The following is a 23,120-nucleotide window of genomic DNA, read 5'->3' on the forward strand; positions in this document are numbered from 1 at the left end:
TTATAGGCGTGATCCGTTGAAGCCGTGAGTACAACGTGTGAACTGTGATCTAAATGTGTTGGGCGAATTTGATCCATTGGATTAACCCTTGCCTTCCTACCGAACCTTGCAGCAAGGAATTCTCCTCAGGCTGGTCACATTCTCTATTTTCCAGTTCACTGGATGTATCCTATGTGAGCATTCGCTTCAAATCCAAACCCGTCAGTGGCACAACTTCAAAAACCTGATTCAATTATCAACTAGTCGTCTCACGAATCGAAGTCTAGATTCACAATCAGCGCTGATTGGTTTGTGCCTTGCGAGCATACAAAGGTCCAGAAGCGATAAGAAGTTGTTTTGTGCTAACGCAAGCTATCTAATCTCGCTATTGCTTAAACCATGCCCTTCTGAATAGCCTGCAACAAGACTTTGCCAATGACCCCAGCGCTGGGAGGATTTTGACCAGTGATCAGGTTCTCGTCCTTTCCGCTAGTTACCACCTTGACGCCAAAGAGCTGATCAGCCTTCTCATACTGCCCACCATGTTCTTTCAGCTTGTCTTCAAGCAAAAATGGCATGGCGTCAGTGAACTTGTAAGCATCCTCTTCGGCATTGGAAAACCCCGTGACTGTCTGTCCCTAAACCATGTATCTTCCGTCTGAAAGCTTGACATTCGCCAGAGCCGCTGGCCCGTGGCAGACTGCTGAGACCAACTTGCCCGATTCATAAAACTCTCGAATCAGGGCGTGAGATGTGGGGTCTACGGCGAGATCGAACATTGCTAGGGTAATCTGTAAGCAACTCGTAAGTTGGTCAAAAAGCAGGAAACTCACGTCCATGACCTCCACCGAAAAAGATTCCGACGTACTCATCAGACTTACCGAGGAAACTTTCAAGTTTGTGAGTATTTTTCCAGACATGCTCTTTCTCCTTGAAAAACCTCTGGCAAGCTTCATCATCTTTAGAGTCCTCGATGGAATACGGATCAACGGGAGCTTCTCCTCTCTTGGGTGAAGCCACAACGAGTTCGACGTGGCCATCCAAGTCATTGTATGGGTGAACTAGCTCAGGAAGATACTATCCCGTTTTCATATTGGCCCGCGTGGGGAGGCCATCTTGCGATGTAAGGACAACCAAAAGCTTCTGTCCCGTTGACATGGTGAGGGATGAAAAGCAAAGAACAATTGCTCAGAGCGTTTGCTGATATCAGAATGTAAGCGAAAATGGAATCTCCAGAGTCAGAGGATGCCTTCATATATAAATTGCCGACCTGATACATTTTCTCAAAATGAAGTAGTACTCTTTGCAAGGTTAGTGCGCTGTGCCAAGTCAAAATACCACGTCACTTACCTCGACGATGCTGGCCAACCGTGATTTGTAACTCTATCACATCGAAGTGGGGTATAATTAAACCTTAAGTCTGATGATGACAAGTATACCCGATAATGCCGTGGGTAAGACTTGGCTTATAGCTGCTACCTCTCACTTCTCAAGCATAAAGGCTTGCAGCCACGCCATTGGTGTTCAAACCGCTCTTCTCACCACCAACTCCATATGTCATAACCCAAGCTAAAATCAATTTCTTCACTCCAAGCCGTATTCAAAATCACTGTCAGCATGACTTTCACCGTCACTGTCCTCTTTCCCAACGAGCCGGATGCCAAATACAATTTTAAGTACTATGTATCCAAGCACATGCCTCTCATCCTAGAGCGATGGGGCAAATATGGTGTCAAAAGCTGGTCGGCTACACAATTCACGGATGGACTCGACGGTTCACCCAGTCCATACGCATTCGGGTCGATCGTCGAATGGGAGGATCAAAGCCAGGTCAAGACTGCTTTTGCCGGGCCTGAGGTCGCCGAGATAATGGGGGACGTGGCCAACTTCACCAACAAGGACGCCATTTTCCTTCTGGGCAAAGTTGTCGCCTGAGTCAGGCCCGAAATACCGGCTCTATACAGCTTACAGCCGGATCTTGAAAGAGGGACCCCTGTATCAGATATATTTCAACATCCAAATCTGTCCAATCGATTGCGCAGCTCCTGTTAGTCAAGATCTATGATCAATACTAGTTCGTTTCAGGTACTCTCAGTAGCAGTGTGGCTTTAGTAGATCCTGCTTTTGGTCTTTATACACCTTCCAACCTTCGATGCCAATTGGATTGTGTGGGCCATATTGGCAGGAATCCAATCACAAATTAACTTAAATGTCCTAGACAGCAACAAGCATAGCTTGGAGATTGAGCACACAGACCAATAGTGCTTCTGATCGAATAAATGTGGCCTGATAAGCTGGAAAGCTGCACAATTCATAAATCAGTATCTAACCATGCTTATAATCTATCACTATTCATGCCAGTTAACTCAGTATTCGCTCAAAGCCTGAGAAATTATAACGCGGAAGAGATCAGTGAGAAAGACAGTATCCTTCTTGCAGTCTTTATTGTAGATTAGTAACTAGATGCCTGACTTGTATACCATTCTACGAGGCACTCAGAAACAGGATATCTCCCACTAAGCCTGTTCTTCACTCTCCTCCTTACAAGGCACGCATTGTGGAGTGCAGTAACAATCTGAAAATATATCATCAGCATTGTCTGATCCGACAGGGCATCGGGTCTCGTTGAAGAGTACGTGGCCCCTTCCATTGCAGCGAGCCTGACAATGGTGGGCTATGACGTAGGTATCGTCATGGCATCGTACACCGTAGATGATTTGCTCTGTTGAGTCGACATTGTCTTTGCTATCTTTAGTCGGAATAACAGGCAAGCTGACCACCATGCTACCTGGCATACTTGCTAGGATAGCGAGTATGAGGATTATATTCCGAGGGCCGCGATTTCCGATCATGGTGAAGAAAGAAGAAATTGGTTCTAGCAATATGTTAATCAGCGTCACCTCTTAGCTCAGGGGAGCTTACCGATGTTTGATTAATAGAAATGGGTCTCCCTGAGAAGCTTGTGTTTTAATATGGCGGCTTCTGCCTCTTTTATAAACATGTTCTAAGTCGGCTCTCTGCTAAGAGAATAAAAACTGGTCTTGTTCTTGGGCCATAAAGAGGGACGAGAATGTGACCTTACCGTTATCTTGCATGCCGATGCATCCGAGGCAAAGATTGTAAAACAAATAGCTAATAGCTGTTATCTGTTAGTTGTCAACCGTTGGTTATTGGTTCACGACGAACAATCTGCAATTTGTAGCCGGAAAGACGGTAGAGGAGGTCACTTCCGGTCGCCTTACCAGTTGTTATACGCCGACCGACCCGGGGCGAAGCTCGTAAGAGAATAGCAGATATCAAAGCGGGGGCTAGACGAGATAAGGTGTTGGTTGTTGTTTGTTGGTTGTTGCTCGCTAGGCAACTGTCCAAGCAGCCTTTTCTGGTTGGGTCACCCTGACCATGGGTATCATAACGCGATTTCCCCTATCTAAAGCAAACCTCAAGCCACATTGCCCTACCTTTCGCTATGTTATCTTAAGTCACATAGGGTCTCTTAAAACCTTAATCTTACACTTATTTCAGCGTAGTTAGCTGGTTATCACAAGTCGATTTAATAGCAGAGGTGTATGTTCGAGATGTGTTATTTGGCGTTGAACCTGGCCCACATCCTGCTCCTCTAACCTCCCCTTTCGGCAAAAGCGTGCCGTTATGCATCAAGCTAACAACCAACAAAAGTATAAATCAGTCAGAACAGCTTACTTCGTCCTTGGTTTAATGCATAGTGGCATGTTTATTCCCAAAGTTGATAGTGATAGGAAACAATTTTACAGTGCCGAGGTCCGTGAAATACGAGGTCATGCCCTGTTCAGAGAGTAAGAATGGCTATCTTTTTGCGGTATTAACGCCATTGGCTGCTCTTAAGTTTATCGTGTTGCTGTTGGTTTGTGCAGAAATATATATTTATTCTTCTGTACTATTGTCCCTTTAGTAAATTCCAATTTCTATTTATCTATTATCTTCTTCAAGAAAGCCGAGCACTATGGCAAATCCAAATAGAGTTATCTATACGGTTGACCCCTCTACCAATCCTGCTTCGTGGCCACCTGGGCAAGCTCCAGAATTCGGGACAGCAATTTACAGAGTCGATGTTACTTACATCAATCTTAATGGAGACTCAGACTTTCGCACACTTCGAACCGGAACCAACAAACATGTACACCATGCAGTTATGCAGGTCACTAAGCATATAGCAAGAGGCCTGTATCGGATTGTCAGTATGAATGTGGGCGAATATCAATGTACAGTAGTCATGGAAACTGAGAGGTTAACTGACGATCTGATGGCCAATGGATTCCCCTGGGATAGGGAGGGTGACCATCTGCCAAATGTTAATTTACCATAGGCAGGCAAGCCGATAAACGCCACTCTATTATTGGGACAGTTTTATCTTATATAAAGGGCTATATTGACAAGATTTTAATTATAAAACTGCTTGAGTATGCTAGAAAAAGTAGGAGATGACTTGGAGATTAAGTAGATAGATTATTTCTCCCTGGTGGCGGTTTACAATGTGATCTTGGAGTTCCACCACTGTCACGACATGCGCGCAACGCTAACCTTATCCGTAACCAAGCTTATGAAGTTGACGCTTGTGTTGAGCTTTTATGTTACAATACATTACAATTACAAAGCAAAACTGACTAATACTAAGCTATGTGCGATTTATAATTTATGCGGACCGATGTGATAGACTGATAGTGATCTTATTAATAGAGCATTATATATAATTGCATAACAGTGCAAGAAAATCTTAATGTCAAGGTAATTCCCTTCATAATTATACATCCCCATTACAAGCTATCAATATGCGTATCTCTAATTCTGCGATTCCAATTGGCTCCATCGTTGTAGTCGTTGGTGCTAATGGCTACATGGCGGTCGAGAATTGTGAAAAGCTCCTCCAAGCAGGCTTCTCTGTCCGAGGAACGGTGAGAGACGTGGAGAAGAACCAGCAGTGGATGCATAACCTATTTAATACCAAGTGGCCACATATGTTTGAACTAGTTCATGTACCTGATTTTGAAGCTGAAGGCGCATTTGATGAGGCCTTCAAAGGTATGAGGGCACCCTTCTGTTCTATTTCGCAGCCAAAGCTGACCACGGTCTCATAGGGGCCAAGGGTGTTATCTATGTGTCAACACCGATCATACTGAATTCAGACCCGGAAAAGGTGGTGGAACCTGTGATCAAAGGTACTATCAACAGTCTTGAGGCTGCAGCACGCGCTGGAATAAAGCGCTATGTTCTCAGTTCCAGCTCCAAGGCGGTTGAGTCTACCAATTACAACCACCCGCACCATATCACGTCAAGTATGTTCAACTACGACGCCATCAGGAAGGCCTGTTGTGAGCCAAATGTCGAAAGCCTCGATAGGTTCGTGGACGTTTACAGTGCCAGTCGAGCTTTGGCGGAATTGGCGTTCTGGTCATGGGTCGGCACGAACCAACCTCCCTTTGTTGCAAACTGTGTAGTACCTGACGGGTAGTTTGGAAGGGCCTTAGATCCAGAAAAGACTACATCCACCTTCCGTATGTTGAAGGCGGCGGCCGAGGGTGAATGGGATAAGGTATTTGGTCAAGTCGGTAGGCATTCCACTTCTCATCAGTCATTACCAGTAGTTGAAGTTGACACTTCTTATAGCATACTTCACCGATGTTCAAGACGCAGCACGTCTTTTGGTTGCTGCGGTAGCTCTTCCTTCACTTGTAAACGAGCGGATATTTGCGTACTGTCACAATTCAACATGGAATGAACTACGATGTAAGATTCGAGATATGTCGCCAAAAGGGGAGAAGTTGGTGAAGGGCGAAAACGAGGCAGTAGAAGGGAGGGATCTCTCCAATGCAGACGGGCTTATTAAAAGAGCAGAGGGTATTTTGCGAGAGATTGGTCAACAAGGCTTTGCGAGTGAGGAAGATATCTTGCGCGACTTCTTGGAATGCCTCTAAGAGGTACGTTTCTTTGTAAATGCCAGTCATTTCCGATATAGAGAGAAAAGAAAATAGCAGTGAGAAATCGGTCAGATCAACGTCATCTTACTCTCTCCAGCGACAACGCGTTTTATCTGGTTGCCTCAACGCAAGGTGTATACAGGCAACAGGTTGGTGAACCTGTGAGTGATTCTGAGTGGATGATTGACTGAAAGATCTGCAATCCGGGCCTAACTCAACTCTATAATATCCGGTTTCAAAGTGCCAACTCGGGAAAATCGTCACCGGTGACACGGCAAATCGTAAGCCAAGCCCCTCGGCACTGGCCCGGAGCATTTCTTCCAGATAAAGTGGACTTCCAGCCACGGCATGCCCAACTGCAACAGATATCAAAATAAGGCAATTCCCTCGTCTTGGCTGACCGCATTGAACACAATAAATTAATTTTGGTGGCTGAGGTGTTACTATGAAGCTGAGACTCTTATCCATGACGACGGTGACGGGCTGGCCATGTCACAGGGCCGGGAATGTGATGCCTTGTTGTGCGACATTATGACGTCTCGCATAGATTACGAAAATTATAATTAAGTATTAATTGCCAGAAAATAGAACCCACCTCATCTTTTTCCAACTCCCATCTTATATCCTCCTCAAGTAGAGAGCCCATTGATCCCACTTATTCACCGCATCACTATGGCTCACTACGACACTCGCGCTGCTCCCACGGACTACGGCACTACTTATGATCGCAATCGCGAAACGGGGTTGTTTACTCGCTGGGTCCCAGATAGGCTCAAACATTCCCGCCTCTATCGCTGGTTCCTTCGCCTTACACGCGTTGTACAATTTATCTCCGCTGTCATCTCCCTTGGGCTCTTCTCAGCCCGCCTTCGCAAGGTCTACAATCTCGTCAACGCCACCAAGACGCGTCGTGGTGTCAATAGCTCCTATGGTGCTGTTGAAGGCATCCTGGCTGCCGCTGTCCTCTACACGCTCATCGCCATGCTGATCTCGCTGCTGCTCAAGGGCGGCGGTCCGAGATGGCTTCGATGGCTTTGGGTCCTGTTGGATATTGCTTTTGTTGGAGCTTTCATCGCCGTCTCTGTTCTTACTCGCCCGAATGGCGGCATGGCTGGTCCACGTCATTGCTACAGAACTGAGGGTTTTTCGAGTACCTTTGGAATCAACGCAGACTCGTCGGATGATAGCTGCAATCTGCCTTGGGGGACATTCATTCTCGCCATTATTAGCACGTAAGTGGTATATCTGATTAGCTTCAGTGCGACAACTAACTGTCAACAGCATCCTCCATGCCATTACCGCGGCATTTCACGAAGTTCGTGATCGCTACAAGGAACATCGCGTCAAGGAGCAGCATGTCAAGGACGCTCATGTCGATAGAAACAGAACAGCTGCATACTAGAGCCATGTTCACTTCCATGGCAACATTCATTTAGCGGAATTAATTTAATGGTGTTTTAATTCGTGTATAATAAGATCCCAAGTGGATAATTAAAGCCTTGGATTAAGCCTTGAATACCTTTCACATTTCCTGATTGAAACGTCGCTTGTGTATCTCGACTTCACATTCAACAGCTTTGTTGAAGAAGCCTTCTCTAATCACTGTGGACTTAGGGTTGACTCTTTTCATATCAAAAAGCTTGAAGACAACTGCTACTGCTTTCAAGATCTCCATCGAGGCGAAGCTTGTAGTCGTTAGTATGCAACATACTACTGGGGATCATCAGTGACTTACTTTCTTCCGATGCATGATCTTGGCCCTGTTGAAAATGGGTAAAAGTATTCTAGGAGCTTATCTGCACCTGATTCAAGCCACCGTTCTGGTCTGAATGTCTCTGGTGATTCGAATATCCGTGGATCCATCATGATACCCAAGGTTGGGACGCTGACTAAGGTCTAGTCTTGTGATCAGCAAAGTCTATCATCTATTCACCTTTATGGACTTGCCTTTGCCGGTATGAACTGTCCGGCTATGGTCTTTCCACCCTGCGGCGTCACTCGTTCCAATCCAGTGGCACTGGTTGGTCGAAAGCGCATGACTTCCCTCAAAGTTGCAAGCAATAACGACAGCTCGTTTAACTTTTTCTCACTCGGCACCCAGTCATCGGAAGGCTCGCCTGGGAAGATCATGTCGATCTCTTGTTGGATGCGTCGCTGCAAGGTCTCATCGCGAGCCACAAAGTCAATCAAATTGGTCATGGTGCTACTCGTCGTATCGCTCTTGCCAACGATGAAGCTGATTGACTGTGCGATGATCTCGTCTTCTGGAATTGGTTGCTTCGTATCCGGATCTTTCGCATTGAAGAGGAAGCTTAGTAAGTCTTTCCGGCTATTATCAGCTGAGGCTTTTCGCTTCTCGAATGCTTCATTTCCAATCTTTGCAAGGCCTGCTGATGCCCGGAATCCATTTTTCCAGAATGAGTTAAAAGGATTATACCTCATCACATATCTCAGGAAAGGCGAAAGAGATCAAAGGGCGTTCATAAACTCGCCGTGGGTGTCAATGATTTTGATGAGGCCATATTCGTCTTCACCTTTCTCAACAAAACCAAAGTGCTCACCGAAAGCAAAGCTGGCAATGACATCAAAAACCAGGTAATTAGCTTTTTGGCGAACGGTATTAGTAGAGCACCGTCTCAGTGCCAATGGTGGTACACTTACTCTAGACAGAAAAGTCGAGACGTGGGTCTGATCCGTTGGAAATCTTGAGTAGTTGGCCTTTCCATCCAACAATCTCAGCATCCATATAGGGCTCAAAGTCCGACAAAGCACGAGCCGAAAACGCGGGATTGATATACTTCCTCTTTCGTGTGTGCTCCGAGACATATCTGGTGTTGAAAACTACTGGTGTCACCTGGTGGAACGCATCGTAGAAGGGACCCTTGATAAATCCGGTCTTATGGCCATAGATCTGTTGAATCGCATCGGGGCTATTGATGGACACATGATTGGGTGCAATTTGAACAAAGTCGCCGTGTTCCCTACCTATGTAAATTAAGTACTTCTTCGGAACGTCGGACTTTCTGGCACTGGCATGCGAGCCAGAAAGATGATAGCTTCGCAGTGATGGGACCAGGAAGACGGCAAATTGGAGAAAGTAAGTAGCGCACAGTCTGGACGACGACCTAGATAGATATGCATCAATCAACATCGAACCATTGGACTCGCGGGTGCGCAATCTTGATAGCCAGCGATAATAGAAATCAGAACTTACAAGTAATAGTACTCCGAAGATCAAGCCTTGGACACTCAACGGCCCGTACACTGATTCCACAATAGACATGCCGATTTGTCTCGTTCCGTGGCGAAGGATTTTGAACTTGCACGTGGTTTACACTTTGTATACAGGTACAGCGAGGAATAATTCACTGAGCACGGCCGAGATACTTCAATTAGTTAAATGGAGAGATCGGAGGCACTTAGTTTGTCGAGCTCTTCTCATTGTCGTTGTACTTGATTAAATAAAACGACTGCTGTTCTTGTCGGAATGAGGTGCCGACTTTACCCCGTCGTAATATTTGTGTTTCGACATCTGGCACTTTGATTGGCGCTTCTGTCTCAGTCGGCAGCTTCTGATATGCAGTATCAGTGATCACCGATGCAACTTTCTTCCCACCTAGCTTTGGGACGGTATTCTCATTTGCTAAGAGCAAAATCTTAAATTTTTATACCGGTCTATGCCTATCACAAGTTCACAACCACAAAAGGCATCTTTAGCACCTATACAACAGTATAAAAGAAGTGATTGGTGACACTGGGACTTAAAGGTTATTATTAAAAGCCTATGATCTTGGGCACTGTTAAACCGTATATGTCGTCCGGACGGGGTGCTGTTTCTCGCAGTTGGTCATCGCCTGGATCCGGAGCATCTCCGTTCTATCCCCGTCAACGATGTTTGTGTCGCTTTAAGTTGGCTAGTCGTGCGTTTAAAAGAGCTTGGGGTAGATAAAAGGTACATTGGTGTCACGGATGATACCGCTGGTGGCAGCTTAGCTGTTGCAACGGCACTCCTTGCTCGACGGGCAATGAAGCCCGTCTTGCGAAGCTCATCCTACTTTATCCCATGCTTTATAGCCACACAGTATCAGAGGACGAGCATTGGACCAGTTCCTGAGCTGGAATACCACGGATAAGGCCACCGACCGGGCCTGCCGCGCTGCAGTAGTGGCAGAGAGATGGTGACAGAAATACTCGCGCCAGCACACATGGTAGATGCCACGGGTATGCCGCCTCTGTATATTGAGTTGGGCGACCTGGATCTCCCCCAAAACGGGTCGATTAAGCTTGTGGCCAATTTTCAATTTTCATAAGACTAGCATCAGCGCAGAGCTTCGTGTATCCAGGATGTCTGTATAAACTTGGAATCTAACCTGAGAGAGAAACTGACGCCTGCATAAGCACTACTCTTTGCGAGTCGGCGCAACTTTAGCAATCAGACTTTCCTCTGATGCCGGACGATCTTGGAACAATTTATCTCTCTCGATGTAAATGTATCTGATTCTGGCAAAAGAGTTGGATTCCGAAATTGGGCAACCACAAGATTGGCTACTGTTGCTTGTCACTTTTCTGCAGCGCTCTTCGTCTCCCGTGTCAGGCTATAGTTGTTACCTGCAGAAATTATGGTCCAAGACAGGGCATGATTACCAGGGGAGTAAGGGTCCCCCAGGTGTCGTAGGTGGCTCTATGCCTCCACCCTTAGCGAGTTTCCCATTCTCTGCAACATGAATTATTTGCAGGTAATCAAACATATACCGATTACTTATGAATTTGTAAGTCCGGTGAGCTGTATTAGTTTGGTTAGAAGGGTTTCTTTATCGAAATAACAGGTCTGTGTTTGACTTGTCCCCTGTTTTTGTTAACCCCTGGCGTCACATTCCAGACAATCATATGCTTAAACCCTAACTACTACCAATAGCGTTCAACAAGCAGCTGATCCCCTATGTGTAATTGTCTATGTATGATTTGCCACCGGTGACAATAGTCCTTCGCTGAGATTTGAGAGCGGTCTCTCCAGACATGACGCAGCTAACACCTCTAACACTTGGGAGCCGCATCTTCTATCTGTTTTCCAACGTCATCCTGCATTTTGAATCCATCTATAGCGCGATATTTCGGATACTTGAGTCGTCTGGGTAAGGCATCACTATGAGGGTATTTCGACAGAGGTGACGAACGTGGCTGGTAAGAAGTGAACATGTGAAAGGTGACAAATCTGCTGAACCATGAATACGTCAGAGAGGTATTCAAAGATAAAAGGCAGCAGATCCTCGGCTTCAGTAACTAGTTGTCCTGCATTTAGACAGACTTCAGCTCCAGTCTTCCTCAATACGAACACAGAGTAGTCACCGGCTCACCTCTCTATCATAATTCACATAGCTACACATCTGACATCTTACAATACCACCCATGACTCAACTCGCCAAGCTTCTCGTCATCCTGGCAGCTGCCAGTGCAACCCTCAGCGCCCCAACCATGAAGCCTCGCCAGCTCGCTGGTGAAGGCAGCTTCTTCGACTCAGTGTTCAGCGGCACCGATAACGGTGTTGTTTATGGTTTCGAAAACGCTGAAGACAACGCTGCCACTCTCCTTGGCGGCAAAACTACCACTGGAGGCGGTGGCAGCACCAGCAACCCACTTCCTCCTCCTCCCAAGGTCAAGAGACAGCTGATAAAATTGCCAACGGTGCGGCTAATGATCTACACGCCGTTGGACAAGACAAAGCTGCGGATCTTGTTCAGACAGATGGGGATAATGTTGATGGGCAGCTAACTCAGGATGCGGCAACTCTTGGAGCTCAGGTTGGAGGAGATGAGGAGGATGTTCTTGAGCGTACGGGCGATACGGTTCCCAGTAAGATGCCCACTCGCCTTGCACAGGTTTTTTAAAGCTTCAAAGCCGGTTTAGAATATGTAGAGATATTAGTTCTAGAGAGGCCTATATAGGAGTCACACTAAGCAGAGCTACTATTATTAGTTAATTTATTCTTAAAGTAAGCTAGGAGTTGGAAAGTACTTACATAACACCATCAATCAATATCTATTGGAATATTCGGTCTCGGTATGTACTGGCCTCCGGATCTACAATAACTACCCGCTAATGGGATAAATGCGGGGAATCTGCCAACTTGCTCACCCGAGATCCGAAAATCCAATTTATTGGGACGGTGAACAGCGGTATATCACTATAGTCCACTCTTTCAGCTTCGCTTACTTAAAGGGCGGGTGGTCGCTGCTCTCGCGCATGTACCTTTGTGGTTTTGGTCATCATTTCTAATGCAGACCTTGGCAACAAAATGAATATCTACCTAGTTGCAATCCCATCGGTCTCGCTTCTCCTACTCAAAGCAGTCTTGACCCTCTTCCGGCATTTGCGCTCAGACCTCAGATCCGTTCAAGCCTCAAAGCCCCCGTGCCGCCCGATGGACACTCGGTTGGTATACTTGGAAAGTTTGGCAAGGTTCTTTCGAGCATGCTAACTGTGATTTACACAAGAAATATGGTATGTGAAAGCATACTCCTGCGCCACTCTCTAGTTATTAATACCTCAGGCTCTGTCGTTCGCTATACACCCAACCGCTACAGCTTCGGCGACCTCGAGGCAGTCAAAGTCATCTACGGTCTGGGTACCTCATTCCCAAAGTCTCCATGGTACATACCCTGGGGCAATCCAGGATCTAACAATCTGTTCAACGAGAGATCCTTGGCCAAGCATGCACACGATCGAAAGCAATACCAGTCCACTTACTCCATGTCTTCCTTGGTCAACTACGAAGCCTTTGTTGACGAGTGTGCCGAGCTGTTGAAGAACCGCCTGTCAGAGCTATGTGCGGCAAGTCAAGCGGTTGACATGCATCATTGGCTTCAATGCTATGCCTTTGATGTGATTGGTATGATCACGTATGGAAAGCGTCTGGGCTTTCTCGATAGAGGAGAGGACGTGGGAAATGTCATCAACGCCTTGGGAAAGATACTCGGCTATTCGACAATCGTTGGCATTGTTTTCCCCACCCTCCACAATATCATTATTCCGGCCATGAACTTCTTTGCAGGGAGTAAAGGACAAGATGGAGCTTATGTGACTGCATTCACCATGGCAAGGATCCGTGAAGCGCAGTCAAATCCTAAAGCTGTGATCTTGGACGACAGTGACGCCTCAACACAGTCTTTCCTTATGAAGTTCCTTGCCAAAAACACTTCAAAGCCAGATGCATTCACCTCCTGCCATGTTATATCCGGCTGTCTTATCAACATGATCGCAGGATCTGATACAACTGCAATCAGCCTCTCAGCTGTGCTGTACTATCTTCTGAAGAACCCTTCGTGCATGGACAAGCTACAAGAAGAGGTTGACACGTTTACTGCAAATGGCCAACTATCAACTTATGTCACTTATAAAGAGAGCCAGGCAATGCCGTACTTGCAGGCGGTCATTAAGGAAGCCTTGCGGTTACATCCAGCCACTGGACTACCCCTTGAGCGCGTGGTGCCCGAAGGTGGTGCTGCCATTTCAGGTCGTTTCTTCCCCGAGGGTACTGTCGTCGGGATCAATACGTGGGTTGCGCATAGAGACCGCAGCATCTTTGGACAGGACGCAGATTCATTCTCGCCCGAGAGATGGCTGCAAGATGATGAAGAGCGCGTCGCTTTGATGAACCGCTTCTGGATGCCGGTGAGTTTACCTTTATTATTCCCAAACAAATTCAATTGGCACCCAAATGTTAAGTATATAACAATGAGCTGACTGGATTTCTTCGCAGTTTGGCCTTGGCTCTCGCACCTGTATCGGTCGTCATATTTCCATGCTCGAAATGTGCAAGCTCATTCCTGCTCTGGTCCGAGACTTTGAGTTTGCTCTCGATGATAATTTGCGTCAGAATGAGTGGAAGACCCGGAATTACTGGTTTGTGAAGCCGCTCGACTTTCAGGTCTGGGTTAAACCAAGGACAAGTGCAGGGTAAAATAACTGAACTGCATAAACATACGCGATCTGCATAAGTTATGCCCCGATTAATGCAGGCTAGTCTGTCTTTGTCTCATCACCCCCGCTCCTTGATCGGAGGTTGATTAACCCCATGGGGAAATGCTCGGAATCCTGTCACTGATCACTCCATGACAAGAACAATTATTTTATTTAAACCCGAATCCAATGCTTTTTGTTGAACGCCTGTAATCATCTTTCCACAGACCCGTCCCTTTTCTCCTCAATCTCTGTGTATAGCGTCTCTTGCATCTTCACAATGACTCTTCTTCAGACAACAACACCAACCCCCAAAGCCGACCGTATGTTTCCCGTATTATCTTCGTTATCAGCACTGACAAGCCTAGCAATCGTTGTGGACGGCGCGTCGTTTGCGCTCAACGGCAAAAATGTCTCGTATCGCTTTCATGTAGATCCAGCGACTGGTGATCTGCTTCTCGATCACTTCGGTGATCGCGTAACAGAAAACCCCGTCGCTCAGATCATGTCCAATGGCGGAGGCTGGTCAACTCAAGCTCATCTCCGCCGTGAATTCCCAGACCTTGGCCGTGGAGACTTCCGCACTCCTGCTGTACACATCAAGCACGCCAAGGGCTTCACAGTTTGCAACTTCAAGTACAAATCTCATACAGTCGTAAAGGGTAAACCTGCGATTGAGAAACTGCCCAGCACGTTCGGCTCAGACGATGATGTTTCAACACTAATTCTCCATCTTTACGATGAGTATAGCTCTGTTGGCGCAGACCTGTCATACTCTATCTTCCCCAATTTCGACGCTATTGTGCGAAACGTCAAAATCATTAACCAGAGTGATGATGTTATCACTGTTGAGAAGCTGTCCAGCTTCAGCGTTGACTTTCCTCATGACAATTACGAGATGCTGCAGTTGCAAGGAGAATGGACTAGAGAATGCAACAGAACTCGCCGAAAGGTTGAGTATGGACTGCAAGGGTATGTAATCAGCTTAAAGCAGAGTTCGCATTGCTAATATTGGCGCAGATTTGGAAGTACTACTGGCTACTCATCTCACTACCATAACCCATTCTTGTCAATGGTCTCCCCAACAACAACCGAGTCCCACGGCGAAGCTTGGGGTTTCTCCCTCGTCTACACCGGCTCCTTCAGCGTCGAAGTTGAGAAGAGTCACCAAGGCCTCACTCGTGCACTCATAGGAATGAACCCGTGTCAGCTTTCTTGGCCACTGAGATCGGGCGAATCACTGCAGTCACCAGAATGCGTTTCCGTCTTTTCCAACCTCGGCATTGGTGAGATGTCACGCAAGTTCCATCGTCTGTATCGCCAGAACCTCATCCGAAGCAAGTTTGTCTCTGAAACGAGACCTGTTTTGTTGAACAGTTGGGAAGGTCTCTACTTTGACTTTGACGACAAGACCATCTACAAACTTGCACAGGAGTCAGCCAAGTTAGGCGCCAAGCTCTTTGTGCTTGACGATGGGTGGTTTGGGGACAAGCATCCTCGCGTCAACGACCATGCTGGACTGGGTGACTGGGTTGCCAATCCCAAGAGGTTCCCCAGTGGCTTGGACTCTCTTGCTAAGGACATCACCAAGTTGCAGGTCAAGGATTCAGGCGAGAAGCTGCAGTTTGGATTGTGGTTTGAGCCCGAGATGGTTAACCAGAAGTCTGAGCTATATGAACAGCATCCTGAGTGGGTTCTGAGCGCTGGAAACTACGCTCGCAGTGAAACTCGCCAACAACTGGTTTTGAACGCGGCCCTTCCCGAAGTGCAGGACTTCATCATCAGCTCAGTATCCAAGATCTTGGAAACTGTCCCAGTCAGCTATGTCAAATGGGACAACAACCGAGCGATGCACGAAAGCCCAACGCCAGATAACCATCACGCCTATATGCTCGGTATCTACCACGTCTTCGACGTGCTCACAGCCCGATTTCCCGATGTCCTTTGGGAGGGTTGCGCGTCTGGTGGCGGTCGCTTTGATCCTGGCATCTTGCAATACTTCCCGCAGGTCTGGACATCGGACAACATGGACGCTTTCGATCGCATTCACATCCAGTTTGGTACATCTTTGGTCTACCCGCCGTCGACAATGGGCGCACATGTCTGCTCTGCACCAAACGATGTGACTGGACGCTCGATCCCGATGAGCTTCAGAGCCCACGTCGCCATGATGGGTGGTTCGTTTGGCTTCGAGTTGAACCCCGACCATACACCCGACGAAGACAAGGCGCAGATTCCAGATCTCATCAAGCTCGCCGAGAAGATCAACCCCATCATCATCAAGGGAGATATGTGGCGGTTGGTGTTACCTGAGGACTCAAACTTCCCCGCGGCCATATTTGTGTCCGAAGATGGAAGTCAGGCGGTCTTGTTCGCGTTCCAGATCAGAGCCACTACAGTTCTGAACTACCCCCTCCTTCGATTAGCTGGACTTGACCCAGCAGCGAGATATAAGCTTGACGGCGCAGAGACATACTCGGGCGCAACGTTGATGAATGGAGGAATACAATTTCGATTTGGTACAGACTATGATAGTAAGGTCGTTCTGCTAGACAGGGTATAATTGAGTCGGGTAGAAAGTTATGTAGTGAAAGATATCAAGGACACCAAATGGTTAACGCGAAAGGGAAAACCCAGCACGAGCATATTGGATAGATTGTCAACATGAAGAACGCTTTTCCCGCCTCAGTTAAAAACAAGTCCAATCTCGGGATCGAATCGTCCACACGCAATAGTTGCATCCGCCCAAGTCGTCGTCACCACAGGCGTACTCAGGTCCAGAAGGTCGAGGTTACCATCTGGAACCCAGCCCAACGGGTCCACGGGCTGTTCATCGTCCGGTGATAACTCTTCAACAATCGCTAGCCTCTCATCATTTTCTGCGCCTTGCATGTCCCACTGAAGATCGAGATGCGCATTGGGATCTGCAAGAGTAAACAATGTTTCCGAGTGCTTTAGAAGATTAGGCAACAAGTGAGACTGGGCGCCTCGAACGGCTGATAGGGCATGGATCACGACGGAGAGTAAGTCACGAGGGCCATTTTCAAGGGCAGAATATGTCCAGCCGGGGAGTTGAGCAGTATCTGCAAGACTGATGCCGACGTCAAAGAGCTTTTGTTCCTACAAAGTGTCAGTACTATGACTAGTTATGAGCTTCGGCGTATCCTACCATCCCAATGCCATGACAGTCTTTTGACTTGGTTCCAACAGACCCCAAGGCTGACATGATGATCTTTCCTGCATCCATGGGAAGCGAGGGTGGAAGTAGCAGTCCAAAGCCAGACGCCGACGAAGGATTCTGGCCAAACGCAATCCTCCACATGGATATCCGAAGCCACTGTTGAGTGATGAGCGTATCGAATCGTTGACTCTCAATGATCGATTGGTCTGGCTGCACACTGCAGAGCTTTTCGTTGATGGTATGCACAAGCTTCAAGTCATCGAAGCGCTGATCATCACCCTCAGGCTGCCATTCGTACAGGGAGTATGGAAGAGATTCGAAGAGGCGGATGTGGTTTATAAAGTCGTGCATCACTACCGGACAATTTGAGTCGACGATTTGGGGTTTGTTGACTGTGCTTCGAAGCATGACGGATCTTCTGTGCTGGAGAGCAAAGGTTCTGGAACGTGTCAGTCTTGATGGTATGGCAGTGGCGGGATGAGCTCACCTTTCTGTAACAAAGAGAAGCCAGAAGACGCGTCTTCTCTTCTCACGCTGTTCAGCAGGCAGGCCATAGTAGCCGGACTCTTTTGTCAGGTCAAGGGACTGCGCAAGGGTGATGCTCTGGTTGAGATAGAACCAAGCGTGGCGCGGATCGTTCAGATTTCCGTAGCTTGCAAAGAGGAAGAACGAGACGAGTATTGAGTCGAGAGTTGTATCATCGATGACACTGTATTGACGAACTGAGGTCTCGGCCAGGCTAACCAGCATGTCTCCCGTTAAACGTGGCTCTGCTGGGATTTGTGCGTTGAGATCGTTCTCACAATTGTCGATCCTTTTGTCTAACCGGAGCTGCATTCTTGTTGCAGCACATATTGCAAGGATGAGAGCGTATCTGGAAGGTGGCAGGTCATCCAGTCGAGCTGCATCGGCGAGGATATCATCGTCGACGACTGGCATAATAGGGTAGAGAAATCTCTGGAAGAGCCGTATGTGAGCAACGAGTGACAGCGACATGCGGTTGCAGAGGTCTCCGGTATCGATGCCCGCTTCATTGGGTGATGTTGTTGAATCTGATTCAGGTTCTGGCTCTGGTTGTGGAGCAGTGTCGACGTTTGTTGGTGGAGATGAGAATGACTGAGCGTTGAGGTGAGCATCTGTTGAGGCATCTTCATGGCTATTGCTGGCTGATCCAGGCGGCGCCTCCGAAGTGAGTATCTGGAATTGATACTCATCAATACCCAAACCCTGTCTCAGCTGCGTCTGTCGTCTCCCTTGGCCCTGCTTTGGGCCCTTCCTCCGAATGCTGTGGCGATACTGGCAACGGAGGTCCCCGAGGTGACAGTTCTTACAGGGCAGGCCACGATCACACTTGACCTTGCGGAATCGGCAGTTGTCGCAGACCTGGCCGCGCTTTACCGGGATAGTCGCCATGTTGCTTTAGATCCGGGGTTGTTGAATGCTCAATGGAGATATTGTCGGCAGATCTAATTCTTTCGCCAGCGTCATTTCTCGTGACTCTCGGTCCGATATATCAAGCGATGAGGGGTATCCACCACAAACGGACCATTCTCGAGGTCACGATGGGCCCCAGGCTAAGCATTCTTCAAGTGAGGGGCTATTCCGTAAGGGGTAATGTTCGGACTGTAACATTAACCCCCATGGGGCGGTTTTCGGTTCCCCATGGGGACTTGGGATTGGCACTGGCACTTGGAAACAAAAGCGATTGGCATACACACGCGAGGAGGATTCAATTGCTCCAGTATATAACCTCAAGATGCGTTGCTGATCAATTCGAGATCTACTCCATCAGACACTCATCAGCTCATTCATTCTTCTACTCACAATCATCAACCCTCAGTCACAATGGGCAAAGAGATCATCAACCCTTCGGTTTCACACGCCGAAAGCTACGATGTCGAGGCTTCGATGGCAAAGACCGTTGGCCACGATACCACCGACCAGGCTCGTCTCGGTGCCCAGGCTGAGCATGACCTCCCTCCTTTCGAAGCCGTTCGCAAGTATCCCTGGACAGTTTTCTGGTGTCTCGTCGTCTCCATGTGCGTCATCATGGAGGGCTACGATACCAACCTCCTCTCCAACTTCTACGCCTATCCCGCCTTCGCCAAGAAGTACGGCCATTGGAACGAGGAGACCAACAACTATCAGCTCTCTGCTCCTTGGCAAGCTGGTCTCGGTAACGCGGCAGGAGTCGGTTCCTTCTTCGGCACTCTTCTCAACGGTTACCTCGTCACCAAGTATGGCCACATCAAGGTCCTCATCGGCTCTTTGATCTCTCTCAGCTGCTTCATCTTCATCGTCTTCTTCGCTCCCGACAACAAAGTCCTCCTCATCGGACAGATCCTCTGCGGTTTCCCCTGGGGTGTCTTTGCTACGACTGCCCCAGCTTATGCCTCTGAAGTTCTTCCCATGTCGCTTCGAGTCTACATGACCAGTTGGACCAACATGTGTTTCATCATCGGACAGCTCATCTCTGCTGGTGTTATGGCTGGCCTTGTCAACACTCCCGCTCCTTGGGCGTATCGCATCCCCTTTGCGATTCAGTGGTTCTGGCCTGTTATTCTGGTGCCTATCCTCCGCTTTGCTCCCGACACTCCCTGGCATCTTGTTCGTATCGGCCGACATGACGACGCCCTCAAGAGCCTCGCCCGACTTCGACCTAGCGCCACCGACGCTGAGCTCCGCGATGCTCTTGGCCTCATCGTTTATACCAACAACCTTGAAGAGCAGCTTTCCGTCGGCACTTCGTACCGCGACTGCTTCAAGGGCTTCGAACTCCGACGAACCGAGATTGCCATTGTTGTATTCGCTGGTCAGATTCTTTCTGGCCTCTGTTTTGCCTACAACTCGACCTACTTCTTCCAACAGATCGGTCTCGACTCCAACACTACCTACCATCTCAACGTTGGCGGAAACGGAATGGCCCTCTTCGCTTGCTTGGTCTCTTGGTTCTGTGTCATGCCATACGTTGGAAGACGCACTGCCTACCTCTATGGTATGTTCGTCATGGCCGTTGTCCTCTTCGTCATTGGCGCTCTCAACACCCGAACCGAGAACCACACAGTCGCCATGACTCAAGCTGTCCTCACTCTGGTCTGGACCTTTATCTTCCAGTTGTCTGCTGGTCAGCTCGGCTGGGCTCTTCCTGCTGAGATGGGCTCAACCAGACTCCGACAGAAGACCATCTGCCTCGCTCGCAACGGTTACGCTATCACTGGAGTTATCGCTGGTGTTCTGCAGCCTTACTTCATGAACCCTACTGAGTGGAACCTTCGAGGCTATACCGGTTTCGTCTGGGGAAGCACTGCTTTCATTGTCTTCGTCTGGGGCTACTTCCGTCTTCCTGAGACCCGAAACCGTACCTTTGAGGAACTCGATATTCTCTTCGCCAAGGGTGTCTCGGCCCGCAAGTTCAGCTCCTACAAAATCGATTCTTTCGAGGAGGCGGACATGGCTATTCTCCAGACTGAGAAGGCTTGATCTTTGCCGCTATGAAACTGGGTACAAATTGTCCGAATGGAATCTGGATTGGAATTGAAGGCAAAGAGTTTGGTTTTGATGGTGGATTGAGGATATGGATTATGATTTGTATCTAAAAAAAACATGATTATTGCGTAACAAGAGCCTTTTCGTGTCTAGAGTGATCTGTGACCTTGCAGCTTCTACAGGTTGATCCCTGTGATGTCCAATAGCCTAACAAGCCATCATTCCTCAACATCTCTTTCTGCCATCTCATGTTCGCCTATCGTGATTCGAGGGCCTTCAAAGTTCTTTCTTCCATCCACAACCCACTGAATAGCGGATATCACCACAATAACACCAAATGCAACAACGCAATAGTTCATTGTAGTCCCATCAACAGGCAACGCTGGAGGGAACAGGAAGAGCACGGTGGTAACGATAGTGTATACCAGTCCAATGATGTTCGTTGTCCAACCAAGCCAGTTGGGTAGCTTGAAAGCTCCCTCAGGCAATTGAGTTCGACCACGCGCAAGGTGCAGAGCGATTGGAATTCCATAGCTAAGACCCAGAGCAACCACAGAAGACGCGACGATAGCGTTGAAGGCGACAGTAGAGCCGAGGTAAATACAGCCAAAGATGACCACAATTACAACATTGAGATACAGAGCGTTCATGGGTACACCAAGCTTTGGGTGAACCTTCCACCAGATGCGTGATGCTGGAAGTCCACCATCTCTTGCAAACGCGAACATCATACGTGATGAAGTCGTCATGACTGCGATGGCAGCGAATACCAGGCAGAGAAGAGGGAACATAAGCAGACAGATAGCTCCGACTTTGCTGTTGGTGGCCAAGTAGAAGATCTCAAGAAGAGGACCGGCCGTTGATCCAATGATGGTATCGGCATTCTTGATACCGCCAGACACAAAGAGTACAACGATAAGAAACAGGAAGCCAGTCGAGATGCCAATATACTGACAGTACAGCATAATCTTGGGACCCTCACTGGCTGCATTGGGAATTTCTTCAATCATGTGGGCAACGGCATCGAACCCTGTAAGTCCAAGTCCTCCCTGTAAGAGACCAAGGAGCCAGGCGATACCATCTGGCCAGCCGGTCGTGTTGATAAAGGTAGCGAATACGTAGTCGGCTGTGGCGTAGTCGGGCGCAGCGCACGCGAGCACTGTAATAGAGATGATGAAGAAGCCAGCGATACTCCAAACAAGGGCAAGACCATTGATGCGAGGGAGAAGCGAATGAAGGAAAGCGTTGGTGGCAAAGGCGATAAAGGCGATACCAAGATATATGAGGAATTGGTGCCATCTCTGGAACTCGTAGCTGGGGTTTTGGAGCGAGATGATGTTGATGATGAGAGTGCTCGACAAGGAACAGTTCGTAGCAACCAGGCAGGCCCAGCCACTGAGATTAATCCAACCCGTGATCCAAGACAGCGGAATCTTCAGAGACTTAGGGGCAATAGTGGCAACCCAATGATACTGTCCACCAGAAGTTGGCTGTGCTGACAGAAACTCGGCTAGACTTGCAGCAAGTGAGAGATTGCAGATACCAGCTGTGACCAGTCCCCAAATCACAGCGACAGGTCCTCCTGATGGTAGAGCGAGTGAGAGCGATGCTGCGAGTGCAGTCCAGGAGTTGAGGATAGCAAAGGCTAAGCCCAGCATCGTCCAGCGACTGAAGTTGCGCTTGAAGGACTGGGAATGACCCAGTTGAGCGAGTTGGAAGTCATCGAGGTTGGTGGTTGGTTTGACATCCATTGTGTCAGGTGTGTCAGAAACAAGTTGTCAGAACATTAACTAAGGGTCGATAGAATGCCTGGGAACTGCCTCGATTATAAACCCCCGATCCATCCATTCCGGCCATAAGACTTCCAGCACATGCCGTCAGATCAGCAGCTATCGATATCGGCCGAAGCTAACTCGATTCAATCGCGGGGAAGAAATCCTCAAACCTCATTTGACAACGCAGCAGGATTTCCGTTTGCGCCCTCCGACTACGCTCCGTTTTGACAGGATACGGACCCACTGTTATCATTCCCGTGCGGAGAACCCTGGTCAGATTGAAAGCTTGTGATTATGATTTAGAGATAAGAGGCTAAGATGTCAACACTTGATTCGTCAAATTGTCTCATCGTCGAAAAACTGCTAGTCAACTGCTCGAAACGGTAAGAGATTAGGCCACCCTTGACAGCTGCACGTCGGTGAGATTGATGATTATCGGGATTATCTTGAGCGCTTTGGGAAGTTCGAGGGAGACACTGTAAGAATTAGACTTGCATCAAATTAATTGAAGTATTGTCCGATTGGGCACACTGCCAATAACCTCGGCGAACTTCCTTTCTACCCTCAGGCACTACACTGCAAGGGTCGATAACGACCTAGCGGCTACCGTAACCGTAGTCTCCGTAACGGTATCCACCACCGTTTTGAGTGCCGAAGCAGTGGCTAATAATATTCTCAACCGCATCACGACGCAACTGTCAGGCATTCCGGGACCCTGATATTGGATCGATCTGTGGCCATCTTAGCAGGTTCATTTCCAACTTGCTTCCCCAGCGTCAGAACTGCAGAACG

General features: G+C 48.1%; 10 protein-coding genes across 10 annotated transcripts; 6 read left to right on the forward strand and 4 right to left on the reverse strand.

Annotated features, from left to right (window-relative positions):
- Nucleotides 1-371: 371 nt before the first annotated feature.
- FSUBG_6172 (uncharacterized protein) lies at nucleotides 372-1,137 on the reverse strand (the record flags this gene model as incomplete). The annotated part of the gene is made up of 4 exons (XM_036684343.1): nucleotides 372-611; nucleotides 651-760; nucleotides 813-1,056; nucleotides 1,111-1,137. The coding sequence occupies 4 exons, from the start codon at nucleotides 1,135-1,137 to the stop codon at nucleotides 372-374; spliced, it is 621 nt and encodes a 206-aa protein (XP_036538237.1).
- A 459-nt stretch (nucleotides 1,138-1,596) lies between these two features.
- FSUBG_6173 (ethyl tert-butyl ether degradation) lies at nucleotides 1,597-1,914 on the forward strand (the record flags this gene model as incomplete). Its single annotated transcript, XM_036684344.1, has 1 exon — nucleotides 1,597-1,914. One exon carries the CDS (start codon nucleotides 1,597-1,599, stop codon nucleotides 1,912-1,914), a length of 318 nt encoding a protein of 105 aa, XP_036538238.1.
- Nucleotides 1,915-4,784: 2,870 nt separating this feature from the next.
- FSUBG_6174 (aldehyde reductase II) lies at nucleotides 4,785-5,927 on the forward strand (the record flags this gene model as incomplete). Its single annotated transcript, XM_036684345.1, has 4 exons — nucleotides 4,785-5,034; nucleotides 5,091-5,410; nucleotides 5,465-5,561; nucleotides 5,620-5,927. The coding sequence occupies 4 exons, from the start codon at nucleotides 4,785-4,787 to the stop codon at nucleotides 5,925-5,927; spliced, it is 975 nt and encodes a 324-aa protein (XP_036538239.1).
- A 675-nt stretch (nucleotides 5,928-6,602) lies between these two features.
- Nucleotides 6,603-7,332, forward strand: FSUBG_6175 (uncharacterized protein; the record flags this gene model as incomplete). Its single annotated transcript, XM_036684346.1, has 2 exons — nucleotides 6,603-7,162; nucleotides 7,212-7,332. The coding sequence occupies 2 exons, from the start codon at nucleotides 6,603-6,605 to the stop codon at nucleotides 7,330-7,332; spliced, it is 681 nt and encodes a 226-aa protein (XP_036538240.1).
- A 120-nt stretch (nucleotides 7,333-7,452) lies between these two features.
- Nucleotides 7,453-8,372, reverse strand: FSUBG_6176 (benzoate 4-monooxygenase cytochrome P450; the record flags this gene model as incomplete). Its single annotated transcript, XM_036684347.1, has 3 exons — nucleotides 7,453-7,615; nucleotides 7,666-7,819; nucleotides 7,874-8,372. The coding sequence occupies 3 exons, from the start codon at nucleotides 8,370-8,372 to the stop codon at nucleotides 7,453-7,455; spliced, it is 816 nt and encodes a 271-aa protein (XP_036538241.1).
- Nucleotides 8,373-11,336: 2,964 nt separating this feature from the next.
- On the forward strand, nucleotides 11,337-13,887 carry FSUBG_6177 (pisatin demethylase cytochrome P450; the record flags this gene model as incomplete). Its single annotated transcript, XM_036684348.1, has 5 exons — nucleotides 11,337-11,612; nucleotides 11,669-11,780; nucleotides 12,315-12,428; nucleotides 12,478-13,598; nucleotides 13,687-13,887. The coding sequence occupies 5 exons, from the start codon at nucleotides 11,337-11,339 to the stop codon at nucleotides 13,885-13,887; spliced, it is 1,824 nt and encodes a 607-aa protein (XP_036538242.1).
- Nucleotides 13,888-14,166: 279 nt separating this feature from the next.
- Nucleotides 14,167-16,449, forward strand: FSUBG_6178 (alpha-galactosidase 2; the record flags this gene model as incomplete). Its single annotated transcript, XM_036684349.1, has 3 exons — nucleotides 14,167-14,209; nucleotides 14,255-14,858; nucleotides 14,907-16,449. 3 exons carry the CDS (start codon nucleotides 14,167-14,169, stop codon nucleotides 16,447-16,449), a joined length of 2,190 nt encoding a protein of 729 aa, XP_036538243.1.
- A 122-nt stretch (nucleotides 16,450-16,571) lies between these two features.
- FSUBG_6179 (transcription activator amyR) lies at nucleotides 16,572-18,480 on the reverse strand (the record flags this gene model as incomplete). The annotated part of the gene is made up of 3 exons (XM_036684350.1): nucleotides 16,572-17,006; nucleotides 17,056-17,506; nucleotides 17,555-18,480. The coding sequence occupies 3 exons, from the start codon at nucleotides 18,478-18,480 to the stop codon at nucleotides 16,572-16,574; spliced, it is 1,812 nt and encodes a 603-aa protein (XP_036538244.1).
- Nucleotides 18,481-18,912: 432 nt separating this feature from the next.
- On the forward strand, nucleotides 18,913-20,547 carry FSUBG_6180 (MSF superfamily transporter; the record flags this gene model as incomplete). The annotated part of the gene is made up of 1 exon (XM_036684352.1): nucleotides 18,913-20,547. The coding sequence occupies one exon, from the start codon at nucleotides 18,913-18,915 to the stop codon at nucleotides 20,545-20,547; it is 1,635 nt and encodes a 544-aa protein (XP_036538245.1).
- A 224-nt stretch (nucleotides 20,548-20,771) lies between these two features.
- Nucleotides 20,772-22,304, reverse strand: FSUBG_6181 (amino acid permease; the record flags this gene model as incomplete). The annotated part of the gene is made up of 1 exon (XM_036684353.1): nucleotides 20,772-22,304. The coding sequence occupies one exon, from the start codon at nucleotides 22,302-22,304 to the stop codon at nucleotides 20,772-20,774; it is 1,533 nt and encodes a 510-aa protein (XP_036538246.1).
- Nucleotides 22,305-23,120: the final 816 nt, after the last annotated feature.

Source organism: Fusarium subglutinans (assembly GCF_013396075.1).
Source record: "Fusarium subglutinans strain NRRL 66333 chromosome Unknown NRRL66333_c0000063, whole genome shotgun sequence".
NCBI classification, from domain to species: Eukaryota; Fungi; Ascomycota; class Sordariomycetes; order Hypocreales; family Nectriaceae; genus Fusarium; species Fusarium subglutinans.